General features: G+C 45.9%; 1 protein-coding gene across 7 annotated transcripts in view; it reads right to left on the bottom strand.

The window, feature by feature from the left end:
* The window catches only part of ADCK1 (aarF domain containing kinase 1), an 81,885-nt gene extending 69,715 nt beyond the window's left edge, over nucleotides 1-12,170 (bottom strand). For 4 of the 7 annotated variants that reach the window (XM_074824840.1, XM_074824844.1, XM_074824846.1 and 1 more), the window contains exons 1-3: nucleotides 12,122-12,170; nucleotides 8,977-9,114; nucleotides 4,426-4,509 (exon numbers count right to left, since the gene is read on the bottom strand). In XM_074824840.1, coding sequence (XP_074680941.1) covers nucleotides 4,426-4,509; nucleotides 8,977-9,102 — 210 coding nt within the window. In that variant the 5' untranslated portion in view covers nucleotides 9,103-9,114; nucleotides 12,122-12,170. Of the gene's footprint in view, nucleotides 1-4,425; nucleotides 4,510-8,976; nucleotides 9,118-11,741; nucleotides 11,925-12,121 lie in introns of those variants that run through there. The other 3 variants (XM_074824841.1, XM_074824843.1, XM_074824842.1) reach the window with 3 other exon arrangements.
* Nucleotides 12,171-16,930: the final 4,760 nt, after the last annotated feature.

The following is a 16,930-nucleotide window of genomic DNA, read 5'->3' as shown; positions in this document are numbered from 1 at the left end:
TCATAGGGAAGTTCATTTGCTTCTTCTCACTCCAGTTCATCAGAGGTTGAATGAAGCACAAGCAAAGACAGCCACCACTACACAGACTGGCTGTGGTGTACAACAGCCCATAGTCCCCATTCATAGTTGCCTTTTTGAAGGAATGCCATGGAGAGCTCCTGGGGATTTCTCTCTGCAGATGCAGTCCACCTCCATCGTGAAGAAACTATTTTAGACATCACTTCCTATTATTCAAGGCACACAGTGTTACTGAATCATGAGGGAAGTCCAAAGACACCGGCTATTTCGTTGGTCTGAACTATCCAGAAACTATAGGTTATTTCTGAAAAACACACACATACATACACCCACCCATTTTCTTTCCAGGATCCTTCAGTCAAGCAACTTCACAGTGAGACAGCTCATTTTGAAAACACCCATCCCACCATGAGAAGCAAACACAACAAACGCCAGGAATAGCCTCCAAGGAGCAAGAAATTGTATTTTGTATAACGATGGCACAAGGTTACACCTTCCAAATATTTGCCCAGATACTGACAGCCCAATAACCAGGAGTTTGGATGAGGAGAATATCCTCATTCTGCTCTCAAAAGGAGGAAAGATAATTAACCTCCCAAATGGCTTTTCCCTGACAAGGCAATTCTGTGGCCAACAAAGTTAATTCAACAATGGATTCCCACTGTCTCCCGAGACACCTTGACCACAGATCCTTTTTCTCCTTGCTATCTCCTTTCCATTAAAAAAAATACCTCTACCCACATTCACAACAGTAACCTTTTGTCTTACAGAGGAAAATGACACAAAAATTCCCTGCTCAAGATTTTCAACTGTGGCCACTTTGGCTGAAATCTGCAAGATGACCAACCCATTGCAATCCTCTTACTACACTAAGAACAATTCAGAATCCCATTGATGCCAGCCCTTAAACTGCATGTTGTGAGACACCTCCTGACTGACAGCAAGATCAACAGAAATTGATGCAGCACTATAGGAAGCGTCAACCAAGACATTCAGGTGCTACAATGGATGTCACAGAGCAGGCTGACTTGAGACTGAGGACACAAACATGGAAGGAGGCAAACACTCAAGGAAGCAAAAGAATGTTAGAGAAATGCAGCCCTCTACAGAATAAAATGCACTGTTGAGAAAGCAATAGGCAAAGAAATGGCACTGACTGAGCAGGCTGCCCTCCTTCCTCCTCTGACCCATTACAAGCAGGGGCAGAAACCGGAAGAAATGGCCAAGCTTACCTGTGCAAAGATGGCCAGAGTCATTTAATGAAACAGACATGAAGTGAAGAAAGTTCATATCACCCCTAATGCTCCTGACACTAGACCTACAGATATCCAATGTCTTGGGGCTAACCATGGCTACCACTGGCCTTGACATCAGCACACTGGCATTATCACCAAATGCAGGAAAAGGGCAGACACCCCAGAAAAGGATCCTTAACTCAGGAGAAAGATCATTACCTTCATGGTCAAGCCACCAGTGGTGAGATGAAGCAACCACTGGGACGGACATAAGCCTGACCACTTAAGCAGGTTTCTCTCTGGAAGGGGCAGGAATCAAAAAGATACGCAGTATCAGGAAAGTGGATTCTCCTATCTCCTGGCTGAGGGCAGAAGCAAAGAGAAGCAAACCAACCCCAGGGACACACAGTGAATTTCCAGATACTGTTTCCTGCCTCACAGAAAGTGGTGAAACACCCTCAATCTGCTGGCCATAAAAAGGTGCTGAGAACGGAAAGGCTGAGAGCATTAGCATCAAGAGTGCTCCATGAGGGACAGAAAAATAGAGTAAGATTGAAGAGAATTCCTTAGAGCTAGGCAGGAACCTGGCTAAAAGCCCCTGGGGAACCCATTTCCTTCTTAATCTGCATTGCATTTAATTGTTTCCTAATGACTATGTCCCTGTTTGGCCCCAGCAGGCTCAGGGACTGGTGCTACTACTGAGGCTTCCCATCTCTGATCTGTGGCCATGGGTAATTTAGAGGCTCCAGTTTAATGGCTAACTGGGAATGCATAGAGAGCAAGTTGAGCATTATTTGCACTGGAGTAGCACTCACCAGTATGCTGAGTACAAGGAGGAGATGAACAGAAAAAGTGTTTTTCCACTCCCAGCTGCAAACCCATTCCAGACACACACGCAGCACAACCTCACCAGAGACAGAGACACAGCAGCTGCATCCAGACCTGCTGGCACTATCCACAGTCCCAGGGTCACCAAATTCCTGCCTCACAGAATCTCTCTTCTAGGCACAGCACCAAAAGTGAGGTTGGAAATCAGTAATCAATTCATACATAAGCTTAAAAGAAAATTCCAAACTCTCAGCATATGAAGAGGAGCTTAAGATGGCCTCACTGGAAGAACAGAAAGCACAGAGAGTACAATGAATGGCTGAGAACACCAGAGATCTATCCAGGAGAGAGGCTAGTAGAAGCAACATCTGGATAAGCATCCTTCACACACAACACTTACTTGGGAGGGGCATTCACATCCCCTTGGTCCTGTCCAGCGACTAATCTTTAGTACCAACTCCAATGGGGCAACTTCTTAAAAGTCATTCTGAGCTAGTCTGAGACCAACAAAATCAGCTTCCACAGAGTGTTATAAGAGCTGCAAGATGGTAAAGACATGGTTTTCATCCACTTAGAGCTGCACTGAGATAAAGGGTTTGGCATGTGATTGCCCAGGCCCAAAAAATTCTCCCATGCCAAACAGATGCTTTGCTAGCACAAGCAGTACAGGTATGTTGCTGAGGAACCCACAAGTGCTGTCACTGTCAGGCTCAGTGGTGGCCCTCCATAACACCTGCCAACAACAGGACATGCCATGCCTGCGCCCACTTTCTCCTATCTCCCAGCTCATTCCCCTTATGCAGCCAAGGGCTAGTGCTGGCCATGCCAGAGTGCTCGTGTCATGCTGACATGCTGTACTTGCCACTGGCTCTGCCACACGCAGAGGCTGACTCAGCTAGTCTTGTTTGCCAAGCAGGGAGAGCACAGCTCTGTGCAGCGCCAGCCCTTTCTGGCTGCCTGGGGCATGAATTGACAAACCATCAAAACCTGCATGACAGAGGTTAATGAAGCCATGGAGAGACACAGCAAAAGGTCAGGAATTTGCAAGGGCTGCTGCAAACTGCTGCCAAATGACAAGCTGTCCAAGCACTGGTAACTCCATAACTTGGGTGTCGCTCAAGAAAGCTACAAGCAGCCCTTCTGCAAACCAGGTTTCAAAGGCACATGGCAGAGACGTGGGCAGATGGAAGGTGAAGCTCCAGAATCCAACACACCTATCTCCAGTTTATGTCAGGGCATCAGTGCCACTCACCTGGGATGGGGAGCTACAACAGAAGAGCTTAGCATCTTTAGACAGGAGAGGGTGAGAACAAGCCCAAGGAAGCCACTCTGCAAACTATCCCAAATACTCTAAGACCACACTGATCACGTGGATTTTCTGCCAAAAGAATACTAAAGCATGCTGGAGTCCGATGTCACTGATTTCTACCTGGCCCACCACTGTTTCCAGCTTCAGAGTCCCTCCAGTCTGAGAGTCCTTGGAGAGCACCACCCCATGCATTACAACAGCACCAGTGGCCTAAATCCTATATGCACTAAGAAGAAAAATGAGGTCAAAGACCTTACTTCAAACATACTATGCAGACTGGCCTAATTTGGCACAAGCCATATTTCCCACTCCAGAGAGGCCTTGAGCTGGAATAGCAGAGATACCCTGGCTACATATACCACATGCGCTCAACTAAAACTCGGCGTCACTCACAGCTCAAGGTATTATAGGGCTGTAGGCTGGAATGAAAGGTGCAGCACAAGCCTGAGAGGAGCAATAGGGGTGCTTATCTTCCTTCTCACTAGAAATGCTTTTTCTATTCATGTTAATTACTGATAGCAAAACACAACAGTGTGTTTTGCAATGAGATGTACATTTCTTTGCCCAATTCTTATTTCTTCAGGGATCTGCAAGCCTGATTCATCCCTATTATTTCTCCTCCAACACACTCCTTTTACTTAAAACTCTCAGCCTTCATATTATGGCCATTACCAAGCAATAAGCAGGATAAGAAACCACTGCCAGGCCCCTCTCAGCATCTGACCTCCACACATCCAGTCTGGGCAGCAGAGAACAGGTGACAGAGCCCAAATGCATCTTACCCCATACACTGAGGACTTGAATCTCTAATGGACATAAGTGAGCACTGGTTGCATGTGGCTACTCTTGACAAGGGACCTTCTCTATTGGGCAATACAGGTCCTGCAAGAATCTTATCTAACATGCAGTACAGTTGGTAGAAGGCATACTGAATTATTAAGCTGACAGCTTGATAGTTTGCTTTACAGCAATGGCTTTGGCAACACACCTGTGCCTTGCAGTTTCCAAGGAACACAGTCCAGTGCTATCACCTACCTGTGATTTGAGGAAGTCATACTCCTCTGATCCGTATGGGACACTCCGAAGAGAGGTAAGGTAGTCATAGGTGATAACTGCCGTCTGCAAATGAAACCAGAAATGTTGAGCAAGCTCTGCAGTTATCAAAACAACAAAATTTCTATTAAGGAGAATGTATGTATCTTACACAGTTTAGGTTCCACAGTGAAGTTTATGGTAACAGACTTATAAGAAATTAAATTATTTCAGTTTCAATGAACATTTATAGAAAGCAGTGCAGGGACCTCATTGACATGCAGCTATTAAAAATAAGCAACACTTAGCACTCCTATACTATCTTCTTTTCGAAGCTCAAAGCATTTTCATAATCTCTGTACAGCACCTTGCACAGTAGACTCCCATTCTCAGTCAACCATCCACAATAAGGTCTACTGCTAGTAATAGAGGCCATGCAGACCCTGTTTGTGCCCCATCAGTTATCCCACACTTCATCTTCACACCTCCAACCTGCCTAACCACACTGGTGCACACTGAGCTCAGTCTGGGTAGATGGCTCAAAAGGAAGCAAAGTGACTGAAGACAAGCTCACCTTTAGCACAAGCAGCAGTACTTTTGGGGATATTCAAGTGCACAAAGGACTAGAGGGCCAAAGGGTCAGATACCCAATTACAAAACAACAATTTCAGCTGGGGATCCAGCTAAAGCTTGTTAGCTAGACATAGCCACAGACAATGAAATTAGTGCCTTAATGATTTCTGAAAATAGATGCAACATATTTCACAATTTTATCCTATGACTAAAGTTTCTCTCTTTCCACAGTCAGAACACCAGCAAGTGGACAGAAACATACAGGTCATGTTTATTAAGTTTACTTGGAGGGAGAAAAGGGAATGTACATCTAGATGAGCCTGTCCACTAACCTGCCATTTGAACTTCAAGGTCCTTGCCACAAAGAACCATTTGCATAACTCAGATCTAAAGTCAGATTTCCTAAAATCTCCCTACTGAAGACCCCAATTCTGGGACAGGATAATAGCCCCATCTTTTACCACAAGCACACCTAGGAAGGGCATAAAGCACAACTGATGTATCGTGAAAGCCAGGGAGGCAAGGGAATCAAATCTAGTTTGAGACAAAGTCACCAGAGCTGACAACAGGGAAACAGTCAAAAGTTCAGAGACACATCCAACAGGAGACTCAGCTGGGAATCAGTTACAAACAGACACATTCCCTCCTTATGGAGGTAAGGTTTCTCACGTTTCCTGTTTTCCAAATTGGAAACTGAGAACAGCAACTTTTTTTTTCTGGCTTTTCAGGCTCTCTTGTCTCTGGTGAACTCAGGAGCTGCACAGATACACAAAGACCCATTCAGAAGAAAATTTTTTCAAAGCATCTTCACAACCTCAAAGAACAACTTTGAAGTGGAGGAAGGTTCAAATCAGCCTTGCATGAAGTCTTGAGTTAGTTCTTATTTTATCTCTGGTCCACGAGGGTAATTATCACCTCCAACTTGAAAAGCAGCAGCTAACAGATTGGTCTGTATTACAGAGGAAGAGGGAATTAATTAAGCAGTTGCTAATTACATCGTAATCTTAAACACTGAATTAGTATTATGATGATCCTGATAGGCAACTCTGACATTGCCAAATCCCTGCTAGTGCCTGAGATGTATTCCAGTTACTGCACAGAATGTTCCTTCCACATACCCAAAACAACTGGGATACCCTCAGAGAAATATGGCAAACGCACAACTGCTCTGCCAGGTTTCTAATTTTACCAGAACATAGAAACTGTCTGAACCGTGACGCTGTTCACGCCACTAACTTCATTCTCATGCAAGACTAGTGCTGTCTGTCATTCATGTTACAGTGTGAGACTGAATCTCAGAGACATAAAAAGATCTAGAAGATTAATCAGTCCCTCCCCTTACAAATGTCAGAATACTTCTTTAACTGATCTGGTATCCAGTCCAGTGTTAAATGTCCCAAAGACTTGGGCTTTCACTTTGTATCAGTGAATTCTCAACACCTTATGCTCTTCCACCACTCCTAAAACTATCCTCAAATCTTACCAAGTCACGACACAATGTTCCCTCTGAATCGTTGTCTACCCACACATAAGCAAGAGCCAGTTTTCTAAACTTCAAGAAGAAATTTTCTGCTAACGCACTTCATCAAGTTTCTTAGGAAAGTCTGCAAAGGACCACTGAACCAGTATGCTTAAAGTACAAGCAGGCTCAAATCTTTCTAATCAAACTCAGATGAAATCTGTCCGGAGTCCTGTAGTTCTGCTTTAAGTTTCTTGACCTCCACGTGTTCTTTTCTCCAGGCTTTTGTTTTGTTTTGTTTGCCACACCATAACTTGTCTTAAATTTTTGTGTCTGCTGCTGCTCAACTTAGCTCTTAAGAATTACAGCCTCTTAATTACAGCTTGCTTTTGCCTGGCTATAGTCCAATGATTGAATCAAACCGCAGGTAAGAAGTGTGGGCACGGCTACATTGAAGGACAGACGCTTTAGGTCCATGTAGAAGCCACCAATACCCAAAGTCCCTTGTTTGCTACAGAGTCTCAGCTTTCATTTACAAAAAGAACAAGCCCAAGAAGCTGAGCTTCTTAGAAATGAACATGTCTAATTTCTCTACTGGCTTAAGCAGTCCACGGCTAAGGAATGAGAGCAGTTCGGGCTGCCAGTGCTCAGATGAGATATGACCTCTGACTTTCCAACAAGGAGCAGACCCCAAACTGAGAAGACAGAGGTCACCAATGCAGCAGGACTAAAGAATCTCTCAGAAGCAACCTAACCATATGCAGTCCTACATATCAGAGGGAACACATAATTTAAAAAGATACAGAAAATTCTTGTTTGAAAAGTATACAGACACACAGATATAAATACACGCTGCCGTCACCTACAGAAGACTGACCATTAGTTGCTTGGTTTTGGGGGTCACTGCTTGCAGCTACAGGTGCAGAACACTCTAATGCATTTAAGAGCAAGGCCAGTGAAGTGCTTTACAGCCCATGATTTGTGACTTTCCTAAATGCAGAGGACATGAAAGTCAAGCGTGTCTTTAGATTTGCCAGTATCTAAAGCAAAGAAAATCTCCTTTCCCCTACTCCCTATTCATCAGGAAACTCATCTCTCACCATCACTCAAAACACAGACCAACTGCACAGCTTCATCACTGCACACTTTCACTTATTTTTGCCAGAAGATAGCCACAAAATCACTGGCTTGAAGAAAGACTGAGAAACACTGGTCAAGCAGGCAGAACTCAAGGGCTGATTGGACAGCCCAAATAGCCTGAACAGCAGATTCCCCTCCAGCCATAATAAGCTGTGGGGAGGAATAGCAGATTCCTCTCCAGCCATAATAAGTGTTCTCCGTGCCTCAGTTTCCTCTGCCATAAAAGGGACACACCTGTTCCCTGCCACCAGGCTGCGCTGCCTTATGGTCAGGGACAGAGCATGAAGCTTAGCACTTAGGAAGTAAGAAGGAAAGATTACAGTTTGTATTTCTGCCCTCACCCTTTCAAAATAAACACTCGCTTTTCACAATAGTTCATGGTGCAGCTTCCACATATAAATGGCACAGCCAACCCACAGAGCTTGTTTCTTATTGCATCTGCCCTCAGGAGCCGATTCCCTGTAAAACTCATTAATGAAGTCCTTAAAAGTCATAGAATATGCAGACAGACAGCTGCTTACCACTGGGGGTCTGTAAATGATGGAGATCGTGGCCTGAAGTGACAGATGTATAATGCAAGTGAGGTACAGGGAGACTGATACTCCCTCCAGAGTCTCTGGTCTCCTTGTTCCTGGCTGCTCATGGATTCATCGGTCAATATCCTCAAGGAGAAGGCAGCAACCTGTTTGGCTGGCAGTCTCCACTCTCAGGTTTTCTGGAGCAGTGATCAACACAAGGGTGAAACAGCAGCGATGCTAGGCAGATGTAGCATTTATTTTACGAATCTGGAAACCAATCCAATCTCAGAAGTACATCATCTCCCATCTCACTTTACTCTCGCTTTGAGAATGATCCTCAAAACACCTGCCCTCCTCTCCCCAAATCTCTCATACTAAGGGTCACAGGGCAATGGCTACCATGGCACATCAATACAACAACCATGATCCTTAAAACAAAACATTCCAATGTTAAAAATGGCATATGCAGACAAGATGGTTTGAACTAGGTCACTGTTAAAGGCAGCAGGACACTGTACCTGGGTGACTGACCTTGAAGGGTGGCTGATGAAGATGTGGGCCCAAAGTGAGCCCTTGCTCTGAAGGTCCCACCCTATCCGGGGAAGCAGAGACAGTTCTCTGCAGCCCAGGACCTCTGTTTCTTTCCAAAACGTGCAAACGACAGGTCTATTCCTTATATGCTTTCACCTCTTTTCTCCCCACTGCATCAACAATTTGCAGAGCTCCCTATTGATCTTCTGACTCCCGGAGCCAGCTGCCAACTGGAAATGCAGAGAGGGAATGCAGGAAATCCCAAGTTCTTGTGAACTCAAATTCCCTTACCCACCTAGGAATCTTTCTGCACATTATTAGGGTGAAACTTACTGTGGCAATGGCTCGGCCCACACGAACAACTCCAAAATCATTGGGATCCAGGAACTTGTTTCCATACAGATAGATGCCAGAAGCAGCTGCTGCCAATGAGGCAAGTTTCAAGGCCCTTCGTGCCATGACTGATGAACCCTGCTGGGACACAAAACAGCAACTGTAACATCTGAGAAGGATGTAGTGAACTGATGCCTACAGCCCCAAGGGACCTGACAATCCAAGTTTTAATTGCTCCTTTGCTAATGATGCATTGCTAGCACTGCCCCCAGCCAAGAGCTCAAGCAATCACAGAGCAACTAAATTTAAGCTGTTCTGCTCTGACTCCATTGCTATTCCTACTTTGGGCCACAAACACAGAAGTAATTCACTGCTAGACCTTGTGCACTTGCAACAAAACATTTGTTCATGGTCCCAAAGGCTTCACAAGGAGAAACGGGTAGCCAGAGAGAAGGGAACACAAGCTCACCAAAAGTCATTTCTGACCACTGCAACAGGCCGCCTCTTCAATGTAAATGTTTTGAAGATATCACAGCATAGGCAGATTGCAAGGGGATAAAACAGGATATAAAAATGCAGGGTTTAAAAAGAGCTCTTGCAACATCAAGAGCACCCAACACCTGTTGAAAATTCTGCCAGACTAGTTATGAAAGTGCCTCACTGCTGATGAGTGGTGGAGGAAGCACCAATGCATCCCTGGAGCTTGCGTGCAACTCCAGCAGCCAGTGGCAGACAGCCGCATGCAACGCAGGGGATGGGGGACCGGATCAGAGTGACCAAGCGAGATTTTTCTCATCATCGCCATCCCATTCAAGTGCCAGGCAGGGCGGCAGTGGCAGAATGGACACCTGCAGGAATAAACAGCCTAATCCTGGCTCTGTCACAGGCACAGCCCAGGTCTGGGATGGGACATTTCTCACTCACTTCTTCTCTGGAAGGCAAGGGTGGGGAACAAACACATTTCCCACACTAGGCACTTTGGAACACTACTTCATTGCTTACAGGATATAAAGCAGTGTAAGCATGTAATTCATTACATGTGATACATATACTATGATTCATTATATCACTTTAGAGGATTCAGACCTGAAAAAAGAATTCCTCTTCTTTTATTTGGCTGGTATTGGATAGAAAATATGATTGGCCATTCTTTCTGCTTATACCACGAATCAAGTGGCATGGTTCACCTACTCTGTAAGCTCTCAAGAGCACCCTTGACAGAGTGTGGGCTTTTACCCCATCACGAGTCCACTAATCCTCCCACTCTTAGACTAGATGGAGAAACTTTCCTACTTCTCACTGTGAACCTTTAGTGGGGTCAGTCTGGCTCGTGCTTTTTCTCTCAGAAGTCTTGTGACCAAAAAATACATGCAGTGATACAGGTCAAGCTTTTAAAAAACAGTTCACAAGAACACAATTGGCAAAATAGGCTAGTATAACACAAGAGACCTCTGTGCAAGAATCTTAGCTAAACATTATTATTTCCTTTTCTTTCCCTACAAGCCCTAGGTAACTTTGAGGCAGAAAAGCTGAGACATACTCTGTCAGCACCAGACAGAAGGGGTAGCTGGCTGATCAGGACTCCTTCAAACCTACGATCAAATTCAAGAGAAAATAAACCTGGACCCTTGACTACAGCCAAATGAACACACGCTTCCCAAAAAAAAAGCTGCCCTCCTCCCCTTGTCTCACTGAAATTCTAGAAATTTCAGGGCTTCTTCCTGGAAGACTGATCTCTTTTGTACAGAAATCTCTTGTATCCTCTGTCACCTTCAAAAAACATTTTCTGCAACATGTTTTAATTAAACCATTTCTGCTCCTTGTACGCTTCTGTAAAATTTCATTTATTGGAAAGTGAAAGGTGCAAACAGTGACTTTTTTTAACACAGAAGATATGCCTCCCTTTATTTTTTCCTTCACTTTCTTTATTACTGAAAGAACATTTGCTTGAAAGCAGCATGCAAGTCCATCTGTTCTTGCATCTTATTCCTACCTGAAGCTATAATCTGCAGTTCGTGACATCACATCTATTGCCATACCCGCCAGCTGTACGTCACGAACAGAAGATGGGAACTTTAGGTAGCAAATAAACAGACAGAGCAGCTGAGCTCTTCAGCAATAAAGTTCCTGTTTTCATGCTCAACGCGTTGTACCAATAAAAAGGGAAGAATTAAAACCCCTCCAATATAAGGTGCAGAAATGGAATTGTTAGAAATCAATTGTCTTTCAAAGTTTTGCATAAGGTGTCGAGGAGCTTTTTCCATGTAAATGAGCCATTCCAACACCCCTAGGGGTATCTTAAAGACCCTGTCAGCTGTGAAATATGCCTCAGGATGTCACTGCCTCTCGTTATTAAGGCCTGCGTTGATGGATCACCTTCAGCTCTGCTTTCGCCTAGGTGAGCTGGCTCCTTTGACTTTCACACTTCACACACGAAGGGTTCCCTCTCCTCACAGCGGGGCGCCCCGCCTCTCCGACTCCCAGGGCTCGGGGGAGCGGGGACGGACGGGCGGTTACCGGTTCTCCCCCGGAGCCCGGGAGGTGACTCCCTCGGGGCCCACCGCCGCCACCTGCCCAGGCCTGTGCCCCGGCGCGGCAGCGCTGCCCGGGAGATCGCGCTGCCCCGAGGCCCGAGGAGCGGCAGGGAGCGCTGGCCACCCCCAGGACAGCGGGGACAACGTCCCCGGGGCCGCAGCAAAGACCCGGCGAGGCCGACCCGCCCCCCCGCGCCCGCCGCCGCCACAGCAGCGCGGCCCGAGCTCTACCCGTGAAGGACGCGGCTGCTTTCGGTTCTCCTCCGGGCGCGCCGTGCCCCGCCGTGCCGAGCCCTGCCGTGCCTCCCAGAGCAGCGCCCGCGCCCCCCGCCGCTCCCGCCTTCAGAAACACCCCCGGCCCCACCGAGCTCTGCGGCAGCCGAGCCTCCACCCCCGGGGCCGGGGCCTGCGCCGGGCAACCGCTCCCTGGGCCCCGACCCCCGCGTCCACCGGCACCAGCCGGGGCGCGGAGGAGCCGAACCGGGACGAGGCGCCCGATGCCGCGGCGAGGGCCGAGAGAGCAGCGAAGGGCCGGGTCCCGCCCCGCCGGACCCTCCACAGCCTCCGGCACCGCGTCGACGCCTCCGCCAGCCCACGGAGCCGGCACTTACCGCCTCGCCGGCACGGCGGCACTTCAACTCCCGCGCGTTCAGCCGCCTCCTCCCCCCCCCCCGCCTCGCACATGGTACGGCCCTGCCCCGCGCGGCATGCTGGGAAGTGCAGTGTCCGGCCGCGGCCGCTCGGAGCGGCGGGGGCGCCGCGGGACTGCAAGGGGCGGCCCCTGGGCGAGCCCACCGCGGGGCGGCGGGAGGGCAGCCGGGAGGGCGCTGCGCACCGGCGGCCCCGGGGCTGCTTTAACGCCTGTGCCCCCGGTGCAGGGGTGCGCGCCGCTCCCACATCCTAACTGCAAAAGAGGAGGTGCAAGGGCAGCACCCTCCAGTCCAGTGCAAAACGGGGTAACCCAATCTCCCCTTTATCAGTGGGTCTCCCAACCTGGCACGGCTGCCCGAACAGCCACCTTCTGCGTTCTTGGAAAAGTCTTAAGACTTCGTGATATTTCAATTGGTTTTCAACGTTTTCTCACTGAAAGCCCTGCAGCAGAGAGAAGGTACATATATCTGTAAGCATATATACATACATATATCAGAAATCAGGAGAGAAGGTAGAAATACCAAACTCAGATATCAGAGCCCTAGTTTTCTACACCTGTGAGAGGTGCTGGAGGGACACCGATGCTTTTATCAACTAGAAATCAGAACTGCTCTGTAGTGAAGGGTGTGGGTTTGACCAGGGCACTATGAACATTCTACTTTGTGAGTCTGGCTACTGCAACACATGCTCCCGGTGCTGAGGAAGTGCTCTCACCAGAGGGCTTCTGGCAATGGAGTCGAACATTGTCCTGCTGCTGTTGAACACAGAACAATGTTGTCCATCCTGTGGTCAGATTCTCAAGCAGCGTAATCTGATAGCACAAACTATGCAGCTATACTTAGCTTTTATAATTCAGTGAAATGCACACATGGCTGCCTAAGATCAGCTTATATTTAAGGGTATAATTCCAAAGACCAAAGAGATGTGTATCATAAATATCTCAGAAACTGCTGTTCTCCATCCAAGAAAATGATCCAGTAAAACAACCATGTTCATCAAGAATAAGAGCTGTTGGCAACAAGGAAAATAATTGCAGAATGGAAAAAAAAAAAAAAAAAAAAAAAAAAAAAAAAGCAGCTTTCTCTGCAGCTAACCTTTATCTCCTTACCATAAGAAATGAAAATTATAATAAATTTTATCGTATTCAAGGTTCAATGCAAAACCAATCTCTTCACCAAAGTCTTCTTGCAATAAAGATTACAATAAAAGAGAGCAGAGAATGAAAAAACGCTGCTGAATTGTCATAAATATTGTAAGAGATTCATATTCCCTGGAGCAAATACCTAACTTGATAGTCACCCACTGGAAACTTAGCATTTCTGATTGAACTTTTCTCCCATTGTGAAAAGAAGGAAACTCAATGTTGTTTCCAGTCAATATCTTTCTGATAAAGAGAACCTGCAATTCAGTAACACCTGGGAACCCATAGTGGAAAATTGGAAGTATTTGGGACAAAGTTAAGGACACAGCTACCACAATTAATCCTTAATACTTTAAAAGGATGCCAGAGACCAAAACCAGAATGAGACCGAAAGGATCTTAATAACTCTTTGAGAGTTACTGTTTCCAGCAGGATTCTGGAAACACTGAAAGAAATCCAGGAAAAGCATCACCACATTGCCTTTCCGTTCACATTTGGAGGGATACAGTTGCACCCAAAAAGGTAGAGAGAGGGAAAAAAGGGATCTAGAAACACTTGAAGCAAAAGGTCTCAGCTTCTAGAAGTAATAAACCAGGACACTGTGTTCAGGGAAAGGTCCTGATGACCAGCATCTCTTCCAGGATGAACAGGTTTTTCATCCAAGCCCCAGCAGAAAATGCTGTAAAGGTAACCTGTCCACCTTCTCCTCGGCTGTGGGACAATGGTATACTAAAGATTTTCCTAAAAGATCAACACAATATTGGGAATATTTGCTGGGTACCCCTTTTGTTTCCATCTGGCTTCACTTCACTTTTGTTTTCCCTACTTGTCCCCTACAGCAGATATTAACATAAATGCCTGCACAATGTGGGCTTCCTGCTAAACATTATCTCTAAGAAGCAAATCAGCTACAAATTATGAAGAGCAGAGTTAAGGGTGACTACCCTGCCAGCACACTGTGGATACAGGGCCCACATGGCCAGTTGCTGCATCAGCCATATGATGGCAAAACTGGCTACAATCCCATAAGCTTCTTTCCCTCCTTGGACAGATGGGAGCTTTCGAACTGATGGGGGAGCAGTGAAGCATCCCAGCTCAGTCTTGGACCATTACAAATTGTGTAGGAAAGACTATCTGTTAGAAGGAAGCTTTACAGCTTAGAGGGTGATGTTAAAAGAGGAATAAAATAAAAAGTCACAGAGATGTGCATGTGATGTACTACTGGGAAAATGAGAGAGAAATGAGTGTGGGGACATGAAATAACCACTCCAAATCACAGAATAAAATAAGCTTAGAAATATGGGGAAAAGATCTATTACTTCTGTATTTACTAGAGTCTGTGGAAGTTTTCCTATAGATTTTTGTGTTTGCAAATTCATGACCTCCATGGCTCAGGCCGATACTGGGCATAATAGCAGGGTATCCATTTAAAGCTACTGCACTACTGCATATAAAAACCCAAAATAGAGACTGTAACTTCAGCACAACCACTGATTCCTGATCACAGCTCACTGCTTCTACCCAGGATGCTTAAGACTGTGGCCCAGGCTTTCAATCCCCTGCTTTAACTGCAAGATCACATGTGTTGGCAACGCTCCCAGCAAAGAGAGCAGGTCACTATCTGATTTTTGCTGGCCTCTCCTGGAAAAGCTGTGGCAGGTTGCTTGAGATTAATTCTGTTCCTTGCAGCTCTCAGTTAAACAGGCTGACGCTGGGTCTGCTGCAGAAAGGGGGGGGAAAAAAGAGGCTTTTGTAGTATAACAATGCCGTGTGCCAATGTGCAGCGGGCAATTATGTAACCAACGCTAAATCTTTCTATAATTAGAACAAGCACCTAGTTAGAGTGATCAGAGCTCTTTTGTGTGAGCCTGCACGGGGTACGCAAGAAAGAGCTTGGCTCGAAAGAAAGATGCTGGCTTGATTTTCCCTTTCCCTTTCAACTGGTGAATAAATTAAATCTCAGATTACCCCAAATTGCTGTGAAAGATGAAAAGCGAAAAGCGTTTCCTTTTCATTCTTGTTGAAGACATTTGCATCCCAGGTGTGAATCTCATGAAATGCAGAAACAAACTCAAAAGATTCAGGCCTCTCTGTCCCAAGCACAGAGCGGGAAGAGCAGCCAGACTGCCTGAAAAGAGGACAGGAGGTCAGTATCAACCCTCCCTACTGAGAATCAACCTCTTTTTTAGATTCACTTTAATGAAGAACATGGAAGGATATCGGGAAAGTCTCACTTATACCAGACATTCCTCATGTACAGGAGGAAGCATGGGAAAAGAGATCAAAACAGTCCCAGAAACCAGGTGATCCTATGATTTTGTGGACCCAGAGAACTAGCTTAACAAGGAGACATGAAAAGGTGTGGGGAGAAATTGCTACCAGTGCAGTGGGAAGAACAGCTTGACCCAGCAGGTTTTTCTTCACTCTTCTGATCTGTTCTGCCATTGTGTGGATGGTCAGTAACACAAATATTGAGGCAGATCCATCTTCTGCTGCTATTAACAAGTTCAGCTCTAAAAGTCATTGTAGCAATGCCAATTCATACCAGTTGAAGATCTAGCTGATGGGATCTCTGTTGCTAGAGATCTGTACTTCTGAAATATTTTCTGATTCTTTTCCGGTTAGTTCAGGTCACCAGAAAAAAATATTACAAATACCTCTGTATAAGGGTTGACAGATGTGCAAATCAACATGGAAGACCGGAAGCAAAACAACCTACCTGGAACTAATTCCAGAAGATAGCTTAACATACTCCCACAGGTCTCTTGCTAGACCAAACCCACCCACATTCTTGGTCCAGCTTTAAATGGAGATTGGCAGGTTTTGCCTTTATATCAGCAATGGAAAGCTCAGAGCTGACTCTGGGAGACATCAAATTTTAGAATAGGATCTTCTTACCAATCATGCTGTACAGAGACAATATTTGGATAAGACATCTCTCGAAAGAAACTTGCCTAGTGCCACAGGTCATTCAGTCCCTTCAAGTCAGTAGTGACCAATGTCCGAATGTGATAACAGAAAGTAATGTGCTGCTTGGAGAGCTGTGCTTTAGGTGACCTGCAAAGCCCACTTCTACTACTATTTTGCTCCTTCAAGGCCTTTGCTCAACCTTGTTGCCCAATATCAGTTTAGACAATTGCAGACCACCTCCATACCTCTCTCTTATAATTTCTGTTGGCAAAAAATCCCCTTTACATTGTTTGCTAAAGCTGTTGGCCGCTAAAGGATACTCCACTTGCAGGTCGTTGGGAAGTGTCAGTGGCCCACCATGTCCTGTGTGAAAAGATGTTTACCAGCTGGGAGTGGAATGCTTCCAAAATATTGGCAAAACACCCTGGAGTCTGGAAGGTGTTACAGAAGTACACAAGATCATTTTTGCCTATCTGAAAAAGTTTACTTTTCTACAAAGTACAACAAATAATAGAAATCAAACCAGCCTCCCTTTCAGTCATTCGAAAGAATACAGACATGGCTTGAAGAATTTAAAGATTTTACAAAAGCACTAATAGACCTTCTGATCTTTTTCCCACAGCTATAATTATTCCTTCTGAATGCTGCCTGTAACCCCTAAGGGAATCTGAAGTGCAGGGGTTGCTGATGTGGCTGAACCTTTCCATCTACGTAAATA

Source organism: Strix aluco, chromosome 4, assembly GCF_031877795.1.
Source record: "Strix aluco isolate bStrAlu1 chromosome 4, bStrAlu1.hap1, whole genome shotgun sequence".
NCBI lineage: Eukaryota > Metazoa > Chordata > Aves > Strigiformes > Strigidae > Strix > Strix aluco.
This window is presented reverse-complemented; position numbering and strand designations above follow the sequence as displayed.